Below are 14,023 nucleotides of genomic sequence, written 5' to 3'. Positions count from 1 at the left end.
CGCGATTGGTTATGTAGGGTGCGAAAGAAGTTCAACATACGTACTTGAGAGAAAACTGAGTTGACCCCTTGACCAGAATTTGAACCCTCCTGATGACAGCTGTCGCTGCCACGGCCATGTTGTACAGTGCGAGATCAACGACAATCTCGTCGTCGCTTTCACGAATTATCATCATCTCACGAATGTTGTTGTTGTTGCCGATTTAATTTTATTATTTTTTTCGTTGCTCTACAATTGAAGTCGTGATAAATAGCCATCATCTATGAAATGTGTTCTTTGCGAAATATTTTCTGGCGTAATTAATTGTGTGGCGATTATATGACGTCATTATTGTGATTACATTTTAATCATTTAATTTTAAATATACATTGTAATAACTTAAGGCAGTCTTATATTGAGTGAACTGTAGTTGAAGAACTTTGAAGTAATCTTCATAAAATTTCGACATACGTCAAAATACAGAAATAATACAATATAATGTGAAGTACAATTATAAAGTGACGAGAAGCCTATATTGCGATACATGAGGGAAAGTTACATCGTTGCACTGACCTTTGACCCAATTATTTGGTGACCCAAAAATGTGCCCCTTCATACCGAGTGTGCCTGCTGTGATTTAGTGAAGGACCTTTGGGATCAACATGTTTGATCCTGTTGATGAGGCAAATATTTAAGCACGCAATCGTTTGGGGAGGCTGTTGCTCCAAAAAAACCTGTTTCTGTAAAGATTGTGCTCACATTTAGTATTTGATCTTTTGAGAAAATGTCCCAAAAAAAATCTACTCGGCAATTCCAAAAACCTCTCAATCCAAATGTTTTGAACATGTGTTGAAAACGATGATTTGACCTTTCAGTTGACACTGTATTGAACCCTAAAATTAGGGTTACATTTCAAAAGTGGATTTGATTTTTTGCCTCACTGAAAATTGTTTCGTGGGTCTGTGCAGATGTGAAATGTATACTGTACACACACGTAGATCGCTCTGCCGTGCCACGTTTCACTCACTTGAGTCGAGAAGGCTCAAAATGGCTTGTCGCAATGCGATCACAGCTCACGGCTTTGCCAATTCATCGCAAGCAATAAAAAGTTGACTCTATATGTACGCATGTTGAACCTCTTTCACGACGTACGTAGCCAACCGTGCCCTAAACGAACACAGCGGGCTCAACCCTTGTAAGCGACACCAAAGCGCGTTGTACGCAAATCGCCCACAGTTGCTCGTCAAATTACGGCTGCTAGCAACTTCAAATGAGTACATTTCACAGTTTCGACTGACATGGTTTTAAAATGAGGGATGGCGCCCGGGGGGAGGACTGCACGGGCAGTACGACGAGGGCAGGTGTAAATCATCAGCGCAAGGTGAGAGCCAAATACCGACCGCTGCAAGGCCTTGTTATCCGCACGAAATTTGGCCTCCGCGATACGAAGGGGATTAATCCCAAAGACTAATAAATATGCTCCTGTACACGGCGACACATCGTGCTGCGTTGCTCCATTCTGAGGTCACAAGCGTGCGAGTCATTAAGCGTGATGGCCGCGGCGCTAAAGTTTGTCATGCTCGTTGCCCGAAACATTCCCGCAGCCTGTCACCGAGGGGGGGTGGGGGGGGTGCTGCCAATGCTGGTGGCATGGAGACGTACCGACATTTATGCATTCCATGCTTTGGCTGTCCACAGCGAAACCTTCTGGGCAGGTGCTTGAACATTTTCCCAGGTGCAAATAATATCCAGATGTACATTTTGTACAAAAACTTCTGGCGAAGCAGCTGCTGCAGTGGTCCACTTTGCATTCTGTTGGAGATAAACAGGTGCTCTCTTTAAAGAAGTAGAAGCAAAAACAAAGCGATTGCACAAAAAATTACACAGCGTGTTGCGGCAAAGGCTTTAAAGCACCCGAAAGTTGAACGTCACGTGGAATTTAAGGTGCACACCAGCGGCGCAAATGTGGTTAACAACTTCAGCGTCAAGTCAGCGATACCACCGTTGCTCATTCAGCGAAAATATCGCCGTGAGTTACTCCACATCTCCCAAATCTCTTGTCTGGATGTCAAATTGACATCATATTCTAAACTTTTGCTCTTCTTCAACACGATGTCGTCACCAAATGTCCAACGCTCTATGATGTAAACGAAACACAACTGTCAAATAAGACCCGGTCAGGAGCCACTGTCGCTGGAGCTTTCAAACTCGCAATCTGAAATTTCTGCAAACCCAAAAACCTTGATTGAGGACAAACTCCTCATTCTGCGTGGGATGACTAAAACTCTGTCATTCTGCGAAGAGACTGCCCCCCCCCCCCGCCACCAAAATGTGGAACTTCCACCATCGTGGACAGACGTTTCCGGTGAACGAAGCACTTGGAATAGGCTCTCGAATGCTCAAAACCGCAAGCAACTTTCATAGAGACTCCCAAGATAATGTTATTTTTGGTTTGCTTCAGACAGTAGCAAGGCTGGTGTGGGTTAGCGGCTATGCAAGGAGCACGTTGTGGTTTGCTAGCTCTTTTCCATGAGACAGCTGGATTTAAGTTGGCAGGTCACCACACTTGCTCACTATAATGTGTTTTAAAAAAATGCACTTTAAAATAAACAAGATGATCAATTAAATTCCACCGCACTCCCTCATCCCCCTCACCCTCTCCGTTTTTTTTTTAGATCTGCCTCCAATCTGGATCTCAACTGCAGCATAGCTCTGCAGTGTCCTCAAATCGCTGGGCTAATGCTGAGGTGGGGTGCCAGTCGACCCACTGTGGTGTACTTATTTATATATTTATATACGGTTGGGTTGGACAAGCAACAGAATCTGCGTCTCAGAATCTGTCAAAAATTTGGTCGGATAATTTCGTGGCCAGACCCAAAAAGAGCAATTATGGCCTCTTATGTGTTACGCAAATGACATCATTACGATTTAAATCTGTTCTCTGATTTTACTGGAGACTCGGTGTGGAGAGGGCTGTATTTAAACAAAGTAACCATCTTTTCCCATTTTGTTGTCGGCATCGTGCCAAGAAGAGAAACCTCTGAGCACTATTGCATCACACAAAGGAACGACCCTTGGATAAGGTCCAGGGGACACGGTGTCGAGATGTTAACTACCTCGCCTGGTATACAGGAGGTCGCCTGTATATTTAGAGTTTGCGTGTTCTCCCCATGGTTGCGTGGATTTTTCTCCGGGTCCTCCGGTTTTTCCCTCCACATCTGGAATCAACGTGCGTTTAGATTATTTGGCTGCTATGCATTTCCACACGATCAGCCACTTCGTTGAGCTATAATGTGTGGCCAAGTCGCTTCTGAAAAGAACCTAGGTAGCTCAGTGGGTCTTACCTGGTAAAATAAAAAATCGTTTAGTCGTTTAGTTAGGTCCCAGAAGCTGTGTCGAGTCGCTTTCAAGTATGTGTCCGATCCTATACCGAACGGCACACCCTGAACGGCCTGCAGTGAGATTGCTCATTGCATGTTTAGCCGTCAGAACTAAAATTATCTGAATTAAATTAAAAATAAATTTGAAATTTGACCGTTTGGATTTCAACACAGAATTCAATGTTGGCTCAGTCCGTTGAGTGTGAACAATTTGGGCTCATTGCTCATCGGATTCTTTCCAATCGTGGGGCAGAACACAAATCCGGTGCCGTTTTTGTTGTTTTATTTTTACAATTGGAAGGAGGTTCTAGTTTTCTGTCAAGAGTCATAGCCTCCTCCGTAAAAAATCGCAAGAATCCAGAGACTCTTAAGAATGCTAAGTAGCAGCACATGTCAAAGATTGCGGCCTGTTTTTAATTTTACGTGCCGTTTTCTTGCATCTGAAATGCTGAGCAAACATCTACATCGGAGGGACTACATGCGGTCACGAGGTCATCGGGCCAACCATCGCCACCACCGCTCTTCGCCGTTACTTCCTTCTGCCGGATCCCAAAGATGTTGGACGGTTAAAACAGCCCGACATGCAACGTCTTCCGGACTCACGGCCTTCCCCCATAGTCCCTAGCCTCACTGAGAGCTCTTTCTCACTCAGTAGGTTGCCTGTGTAACCTGCCATCCTCCGTCTTGCATACATGCCCCCCCCCCTCACCCCCCATCCTTCAACCTCCACCTCGTGTTCGATGTCCACGATGGTTTCTCACCCCAGTTTATTATGAACTTCCAAGACGCTCACCTTTCCACTGAACTGTCAGCATCTGGGCCGCTGCGATGCCAAACGCTCTCTCTCTCTCTCTTTCTGCATTGCCATAATCCAGCCACTGCCACCTTGCCCAACGCTACCCTTTTCTCCAGCACTTCTGTATTCTTTTAATTCGCACATTTATTTTTCCCCTTTGCTGCCCGGTGTGTCTCAAATTCTCGAGTAATGGGGAGGGAGACACCCCCCCCCCCCCACATTTAGCACAAACCACAAAATAAATACCAATATTAAACACGCCAAGTTCGCTTCTGAAAAAATAGCTATGTGGCTCAGTGAACCTTACCTGGTAAAATAAAATAAAAAGTTCAGTTTAAGATTCAGGAGCCGGAGAAAAATCCATGCGACCATGGGGGAAACATGCAAACTCCAAATATACAGGCGTCGCCAGGGTCGGAATCAAATCCACCACCTCCTGCATATCAGGCAAGGTAGTTAACATCTCGCCACCACGGCGTGTTAAAAAGCCCTCGGCCTTATCCAGACCAGCAGCTCAAAAGAACTGAATGTGTGGCCGATTTGTTTCGTGGCCATCACAACAGGACCCGTTGTGCGTCTGCAACTGTTGCCCTACACCACGTGACCGTGGTGATGACATCTTCAATCTTTTGTGCATTGTGATTTAACTCTTTTTTAATGATATCCCTCTCCTCCTATTGTTTGACAGAGTTGTGTTTATTCTTTTGCCATTTTCATCCCTTGTCATATCTGTCCTTCCCATCATGTCTTTTGTGGCATCAGATTACTTATTCTTTGTTCGCCTTTTGCCTCGCTCTCATCACCTTTCATGACATCGTTTTGCCTTTCTAGACATTTGAATCTGTTGCTTGCTTTAATTTTGCTTGCTCCTGAACTACATTTTCGACTTCAACTGACACTTGCTTGTAATTAGTGCTGAAGTGTCACTTGCCAGAGCCTATAATCAATTGTAAGTACGTTGAACTTCTCCCGCACCGAACGTAGCCAACCGTGATAATTGGAGGTGCGGAGGAAGGACTAAGCACAAAAATCCGTTTTAAAAAAATGAGTTTAAATCTAAAATTTAAAGTGCATAGCTGCAGTAGCTTCCTAATATCTGAAGGAAGAGCGTTCCAGACGGCCACAGAAGCGCATTTGAAAGCACCTGATGTGGTGAACGTCTTTGGCGAGATCAGCAAGGTATTGTGGTTGATTTGTGGCAAGCACTTTGTGTCTCATGAGTGCGACAGTTTTATGTATTCGTTCGGCAACTGAAAGCCAATTCAGCTGGGTGAGCACTGGACGGACACGTTTGGATCTTGCAGTACCCGTCCCACACCTTGCCAGGTCAATCCCCCCCCCACCTCCATTCTGCCTTCCGATTACATCTCCAGGCCCGTGGTTGTCAAAAGAAAAAAAAATAGGTGCAAATCTCCTGGGCATATTTTGCATCTCTGACCCAGGTGAATTGTAAGCCAGAGAGGGGGGGGGGGGGGTCACTGTTCTGAGAGCCAAATGCATGCATGTGCATCAGAGCAGAATGCTCGTGCAGTGCAATTTTCTGTAACTACTACTGAAGGAAACATTTTTGTTCCAATCGCTTGCATCTAAAATTCCATATTTTGGATGGTGCATTGCCAAGAGCATATGTAATCCATCTTGAGTACCAGCAAGGACATTTACTTGTAATTACAGGAAGTACGTTTTTATTCAAACGTAACCATGTGATCACGTTTTATTGAAACAGTGCGGAATCAGAATAGATGTATTGGGTGTCAATAAAACGTGATCTCATTGTATGTTTGAAGAAAAAACTACTATCTGCAATTGTGTGCATAACGTTTTCACATTGAAATATTTTCTGCAGAAAGATTAAATTATGGATTGGCAGCTGCTAAAATACAAGTTCACCTCGCACATTTACTTTAACTTGAATGCTAGTTTGAGTGTAGATGTCTCGTGAAATGACGTGACGGTAAATGTTGAGGTAGCATTGTCAAACTGGGAAATAAAACTGCATAAATCATAAAACCACACGTGCTTTTTATGTCATGGAAAAGCCCAAGATATTACGTAATGAATATATGCATCAGAGACACTGGTAAATCTGGAAATGAAATTTGAAGTTGATACGCTTATTTAATAAGATGGAAGATAAGTCTTGCAGAAATTATTTTCTTTCTTTAATTGGAATCATCTCTATGATGTAATGACATTTTTTGGCAAGGAAGCCAAGCCTTGAGTAGCGAAAACTCAGAGAATCCACAAAGTTTCCTCTCCTCCGTTTCATAATCCAGCGAAACCAGCTCCCCAAACACTTCTTCTTAGGCATATATTTCTGTCACAACCACCCATAACCGGTTTTAAACTTATACATGTTATTGTGTGTTTAGTTTGTTGTCCGATAAGCACAGCTGGCTACCTACGATGCGAAATAAGTTCAAACTATTCATACATATTAAATCTTGACTTAAAGCTTTCGTGACTGCAGGAATTCATATTCTTTGGGTCTTTCGGTAAAGCCACGTAGATAGATCAAATAATAAAAAAAAATCACTACGTTTCGATCGCAACACAAGCAATCGTCATCAGGTGAGAAATATCGCGGGAGAGCTGTTGTATATATTCTCAGCAGCTCTCCCGATGATGTTCACGGGTGTTGTGTTGCGCTGCACAGCGCTCCGCTGTGCGTGTGCGCGCTGTAGATCGGCACTGAGTGGAGCAGCTCACGTCTCACTTCCCCTCCCTCCTTCCTTCACTCAACCAAGAAAAAGTGAGAAATGAGCAGCTCAATTCGGTCTCTGAAGCTCCGAACATCTGGAGTGAAACGTCAGACATTCTGCCGGACGACGCTGGGGCAAGTCCCAAAAAAGGTATCGGAGAACCGACCTGGATCCTCTCTCGCCATTCCAAGCGTGTGTTCCTTTTCTCCACTTTAACTCCGCTTTTTTGTGAGCCCTCATTCATTTGCTTTATTTTTCATCATCAGAGCCAGTGCCTCTGCTCCCTTGTCAAGCGCCAGCTGCTTGAAAATCCTGCCCTCATATTTCTCGTGCTGATTCATCGTCTTTCGTGCTGTTTGCAAGCGTTCCAAACCCGTGTTTGCATGAAGTCGGCCAAATTATTTTGCCGCACTACCTCACTCGTACTTTTAAAAGTAAAAACGATCAAGTAGAATACAGGCGCCAGCTGCGATTTCAACTGGCCTCTCAAGTGTAGCGAGCTAATAGTCTCAACCTGGCCACGAGTCAATACTGAAACAAAACTGGCATTACATTTAGTTTTGCACTTTGGCTGTAAGAATGAAACGTTCAGATGTTACTAGCGTATGACAAGCATTACTCTGTAGCAGCACAAGGTGACTGCTGCCCTTTGGTGTGGGTAAGAGTAGTTCTGTGACCTCCGTTTCCACGGGCTGTCTTTTATAACAAGGGCTATTAAACTACTCTGAAAAAGTTCGGAAAAAATTATTCATCTCAATGACGTGATGCCGACAGCACGGTCGTTGCAAAAATTTGTAGAACAAAACAAAGCGAACAACAAAAATAGAAGTATTCCTGCGTGAACTCATTCTCACAGTGTATTTCATGTGTAGAGATTCCTTTTCAGCTCCAATTGGAACTCCATTTGATATATGTTACTTGGAAGCAGATGCCTCCGCATTTTCACCACGTCTTAATCACATCGCACACATGGATTTGATGTTACATCGAGAAGCAGAGGGTATTCTTCTGGTTTGACATTGCAGACTAATATTTGAACACTTGGCAAAACTATATTTTTATTTTGCCAGGTAAGGGCCGCTGGGCGATACAAATATTTTTCACAAGTCACCTGGCCACAAATGAATGCTCAACGGAGTGGCTTATCACGTGGAATTTTTGCAGCAGCCAAGTAATCTAAACGCACGTTTCTAAACGTGGAGGGAAAAACCGGAAGACCCAGAGATAAATTCAGGCGACCACGAGGAGAGAACAAGGAACTCCAAATATACAGCAGGCGTTATCAGGGTTGAGGATCGAACCCACGACCTCCTGCATACCAGGCGAGGGAGATATAATCTCCTAGCCACCACGATGCCTACGGGGGGAGCATGGTGGCGCTAGTCGTAAGAGTTGCGCTTCAGCCAGACACACCTGGGTTCAATTCCTCCTGACTCTGGGCGTCTTTGCTCATTGTGGAGTTTGCATGTCCCCCCCCTGTTGTTCGTGGCTTTCTCTGGGTTCTCTGGTGCCCCCCCATCCCACCCCCCCTCCCCCCAAAAAACTGAATAAAACCGTACAATGGAACTGATCATAGGCCAACATCCCAATCCTAAACGTTTGCCGGCAGTTTACTCAATTGGTATTACGCATAGAAATCATTGCCTCCTATTGCAAGGACTTGGTGGGACCTTCCTGAAGAGTATTCTTGAACTCGTATGTATGTATCTCAGTTCAGCTACTTGGGGTGCGTCATCTAGTCTGATGCCAAGATCGACAACGAAGTCGACAACAGGCTGGCCAAGGCAAACAGTGCATTTGGCAGACTATACAAACGTGTCTGGAACAACAGAAACCTTAAAAGAGCCACAAAGGTCAACGTCTACAAAGCTGTTGTGCTGACCACTCTCCTGTATGGCGCTGAGTCATGGGTCACGTACCGTCGTCACCTGAGTCTCCTCGAGCGTTTCCATCAGCGCTGCCTCCGCACAATCTTCAATATTCACTGGAGTGACTTCGTCACCAACACTGAAGTCCTCAAGTCAGCGAAGGTCATCAGCATCGAGGCCATGGTCCTCAAGACACAGCTTCGTTGGGCAGGGCACATCGCCAGGATGGAGAACCACCGCTTGCCTAAGATTGTGCGGTATGGGGAACTGTCCTCTGGCCATCGCGACATAGGGGCACCACGAAAGCGATACAAAGACTCCCTGAAGAAGTCCCTCACTGCTTGCTGCATCGATCACCGTCAGTGGGCAACACAAGCAGCTGATCGCAACTCCTGGCGGCACACAGTCCACCAGGCCAACTCCTTCTTCGAAGATACCCGCAGGGCCCGTATGGAGGACAAAAGGAGAAGGAGGAAGAACCGTGATCCCTCAGCACCCATCCCAGATGAGACCTTCACTTGCAGCTGTTGTGGCAGGACCTGCCTGTCCCGCATAGGCCTCTTCAGCCACCAGCGTGCCTGCAGAAGACGTGGATGTCCTTCCTAGATCTTCGTTCGCGAAGCCAAGCCATGATGTATGTATCGCATGTGAAACTTCTTTCGCACCGTACATAGCCAACCGTGCTGACTTTGTGGGGCTTTCCCGGGTGAACAAACGTCATAGCAGCAGTAGTATTGTGATACCTCCTGCAGGTGACACAGCCTAACGAGTCCTCCGTGCCCTGGCAGTTTTGACCTCAGGACAAACTCGTCTCCCGAGTGATGACAATCGGAAACCCCGGATAAATGTTTCGTTTCGTTCGGCGTCGTTCACGTACACCGCATTTTGCGTCTCTTTGACGATTTGTCAAGCGCGGACACGCGAATGAACCGCAGGCGAGGTGGCATCGAAGTTGAGAAATTCGTTCCTGACCATTTTCATGTTATCCGATTTTAGCGGAGTAACGGAACCCATACATCAGTCACATCATGAGGTTTTATTTTGTTTTGCCAGGTAAGGCCCACTGAGCTTTACAACTCTTATTTAGAAGCGACCTGGCTTATCACGTGGAAATGTAGAGTAGCCAAATACTCTAAACGCGTGTTTAAAAATGTGGATGGAAAAACTGGAGGACCCAGAGAAAAATCCACACGATCACAGGGAGAGAGACATGCAAACTCCAAATATAGATGCGTCAGGGCAGCATCGAACCCATGTCCTCCTGTATACCAGGCAAGGTAGTTAACATCTCGCCACCGTGGCGCCCCCGATACTTAAGTAATCAATAGCCCAGCTCTACTGTAGAGAAATTACTGCCCATCCTCATACATTCCGCTACCTGAGGGTCAAACTTGTAACCTCCTATATTACTTTATTTTAACTGAACCTAGCCCCTTTTGCATCACATTCCATTGTCACGTAAATGTAACAATGTTTTACGTACTTGTATTGCTTCCAAAGATTTTTTTTTCACTCCGACTGCTAAGGTCACAAGTGTCTTGAAGTTTGAGGCCATGACTCTACCAACATACCAAGCCCATATTTGAAAGAAACACGTGCTCACTACAGTGCAGATATGGATCACGTTTTATGTTTATATTTTTAAAATGACACTTTTTTCACTTCACAAGTATAACAATCTTGAGATGTAATTATGGTGCACATTATAATTGCATTCCTCAAATTTTGGTTTCAAGTTTTATATCACTAAATATATCTACTGGCTTTCCCAGACCACACACTGTAAACGTTTACCATTTGCCAACTCTATGATGGATTCAAAGTGTTGGTCCAAATTCGTGGAAGCACCCCTATAAAACATGGTACAGCCCGCAGCTAATTACAAACAGGTGTCTGGCACAATAAAGGACACTGTGGGCAAACAATGGCCGGACTGCACCATGTCTTTTGAGGGTTGCGCCATCTTGTTTTGATCTCGCACTGCGTATTCGTACCGCATATGAACGGGAGTTTACTAATCATGGGCAGAAAGTCAGAAGATGGCATGAACCGCTGCTGATGTCCACTTTTTGGTATTGTCTGCCCTTCGCTGGGAAAGCCCTGCATTTTCCACGGGAATGTTTTTTCTTTCAGAATGCTCTTCACCATTGTCCCCTGCCGCATAGATTATTGAGGTCCTCTTTCCACAAACATCTTACGGGCGCAACGGTGGCACAATGTTCACGACCTCGCCTGGTCTACATGAAGTCTTGGGGGCTCGATCCCATATGCTGCACCGGTGGCGAGATGTTAACTACCTCGCCTGGTATGCAGGAGGTTGTGGGTTCAATCTTGACCCTGCTGCTGTATATTTACAGTTTGCATGTTAAATTTCGATTTAAAGCTTTCGTGACTGCAGGGATCCATCTTCTTGGTTCTTTCGGTAAAGTCACGTAGAAGGGAAGTAATAAAATAATAAAAGTAAAACATAATAAAATAATATAATATAATAAAATAATATAATAATATAATATTATTATATTATTATGTTTTACTTTTATTATTTTATTACTTCCCTTCTACGTGACTTTACCGAAAGAACCAAGAAGATGGCAGTTTGCATGTTCTCCCCGTGGTCGTGTGGATTTTTCTCTGAATCCTCCGTTTTTTTCCCTCCACATTTAAGAAAAAAAATGCGTTCAGAGTATTTGGCTGCTGTACAGTTCCACGCGACAAGCCACTTGGTCGAGCTATAATTTGTGGCCAGGTTGCTTCTTGAACAAGAGCCGCATAGCTCAGTGGGCCTTACCTGGTAAAATAGAAATAGTTGCAGTTTTTTTTTCTTGGGGTGAGAGATTCATCTCTGTTCGTGGCTCTGAGCATGAATGAGTGTGCGAATTGTGTCAATGAACGTGAGAATCCATGGACGGAGCATACCGACAATCCTTATCCGTGATGCCGTGAGGGCGGTTGCTGCAGATAAGCAAATGTGCTTTATCTGCACAGCTCGGTTTGCGTGGGAAGAGCTCCCGAGCGATGGCACAAGACCATGAGAAGTGGAAGCGGTGGATGTCCGTGATAGGGGACAGACTAATTAACAAAGTCTGCTGCCTCCCAAGTAGCCAAGTATGGAGCGCATGGCTTTTATTTCTCACTCGGTGCTTTCCCGTGAACGCAGATCGTCTGGCTTGGAGTCGGAATTATCGGCATGAGGCACTACCACTAGAGTACAATGTACGCCTATCCATAATAATCCGATATTAATGTGTCGTATGTTTTTTTAAACAAAAATACGACGAAATAAGGTGACATGGATGTGGTTGCCATTCTAATTCTCGTAACAGCGTTTCGGAGCTCTGAAATGGAGCTCTACTGGTACCCCTGGGCACAGGAGCGACCGTGATGTCCGAACCCCATTTGGTGTCCCCCACTGTGGCACAGACGCCTTACTATTTTGACTGCAAGTATTGTGGTTAATCCAGACATGAATCCTTGTAAAAAGATTTCAGTTTTGTTGCCAGAAAAAAGGGGAAAACCCTTTTTATTATATTTTGGTACTGGCAAAGGAGGTATAATGATGTAGATGCTCACCCCGAGCCCTCAATACTTTGATAGTGGTATTGTCTTTGAGCTGTACGCCTTTTGGCGTCCTCTGGTCGAGCACCAATTGGGTCGAGGCTCAAAAGAAAGCCGTCCCTTGGTGTGGACCAATCAGTTTCAAGGACAATGCATATATTACGATAGTGTGTTTTTGTTTGCATTTTGACTGCAAGTATTGTGGTTAATGCAGACATGAATCCTTGCAAAAAGTTTTCAGTTTTGTTGCCAGAAAAAAAGGGGAAAACCCCTATTATTATTGGAGCCGATATCGTTCATGGTCAGACTGATGCCAACCCACTAAAGACAAAGATTCGCCCCCTGTGTAGCCTTAACATATTGTTGGGGCAAGTGCTGTTAGCGAGCAGCACCCGTGAAGGCCGTCACGGCACACGAGGGGGTGGGTGGCCAACACCAAACCCGGCCGTGTCTGTGTCTCCCCACTGGCGATGTTTACTACACACACCGCACCAGCCACTCATTTATGAAGCTGAGTCGACCTAGGAGAGGCCCAAGACAGGTTCAGATAGCATCATCGTCACTGGTGTTAGCCGTGAGCGGGAATCGAACTTGTGTCGCTGGGTTCGTGGTACAGCGAGATAACCGCTACACTACTGCTCCCCATCCCACCACACGCACCCACGGTGTCCCATGTTTAATGTATGCTGCCCCATCTCTCGGGAGTTGCGAAGGGTAGCAAGAAACAGCTCCGTCGGCAATATTGCACGCCGGCCTTCCCGTATGCTGGCGTCTGCATCGCGACGGGAGGTGCGCTGTGGTGCACACCGCGTTTGCCGTTCCGCATTTAACGATGGGTGCCTTGGTGGGGGGGGGGGATACAGGGCAAGCTACGCGTAACATCCGCATTGTTACGGAATTGCAGGTAGGATAAGCTGACTGCCCTTTAGGTCTCTTATGAAGAAAATTGTGTGCATGTGTGTGTGTGGTTTAGATGGAAAGATCGGCGTATACGAGTGTTTTTTTTTATCACCCGCGTGTGTTCTGCGGTGAACTTGGCTATGCTCACGAAACACCAGCGACCACTCGTGCTTCGCACCAAAAAGCGCCGAGGATGGATTCCCGATTCGGGTGGCATTTTCTCTATGAAGTGTATATGTTCTCCCCCTGTTCTACATGGGGTTTCCTCCGGGTGGGGGGGGGGGGGTCGATTCCCAACCGTAGCTCAAGAAACCGTTACTATGTAACAGGTGTTACCCAAACATCACAAATGCTGCAAATATTTCGTGCCAAAAAAAAGCACGAGGCAACATCGCCACCGACTGCGTGATACATAAAAAAACAACACACTTGGCAGGACAATATTGTGTAAAACTCCTGGCACTCCGCATCCATACTGTGACCACGTTTCTATAGAGCTACGTTTTTAATACATCTGTTCACAGTTTCCCACGGTGAAGAAAACATGGGCCCGTGGATTGTTTAAAAGATGGTCCTCCTGTGTTCCGTTTCATTCACCCACGACCACCATGACCTTTACCGTGGCATTGCAGATAAAAGTTTTTCCTGTAATTAGCGCTGTATTAACAAAAACCGTACCCATCATTTGCGATATAAGTAATCTCTCCGAACAAGACCAGGCAGCCAAAAAATGCCTGGCCTTCACAACGATTATCACCACAAGAGTGACCGAAAAATGTACTGTTTGTTTTAATTAAAATGTTTCAATTGACGATTGAGAAAACGGACCAGGTGGCCGAGGAC

At 45.4% G+C, this 14,023-nt stretch overlaps 1 protein-coding gene across 1 annotated transcript in view; it reads right to left on the bottom strand.

Moving 5' to 3' along the window:
* LOC133352992 (R-spondin-2-like) overlaps positions 1 to 14,023 on the bottom strand; it is a 31,214-nt gene that overhangs the window by 4,712 nt on the left and 12,479 nt on the right. The window contains exon 3 of the mRNA XM_061569050.1: positions 1,642 to 1,791. Within this exon, the coding sequence (XP_061425034.1) occupies positions 1,642 to 1,791 (150 nt within the window). The remainder of the gene's footprint in view (positions 1 to 1,641; positions 1,792 to 14,023) is intronic.

The sequence above is a fragment of the Lethenteron reissneri genome, chromosome 42 (assembly GCF_015708825.2).
Source record: "Lethenteron reissneri isolate LAM-NWPU_2019-01 chromosome 42, ASM1570882v1, whole genome shotgun sequence".
Classification (NCBI taxonomy): Eukaryota; Metazoa; Chordata; class Hyperoartia; order Petromyzontiformes; family Petromyzontidae; genus Lethenteron; species Lethenteron reissneri.
Note: the sequence above shows the minus strand (reverse complement) of the source record. Positions and strands in the feature narration are given on the sequence as shown.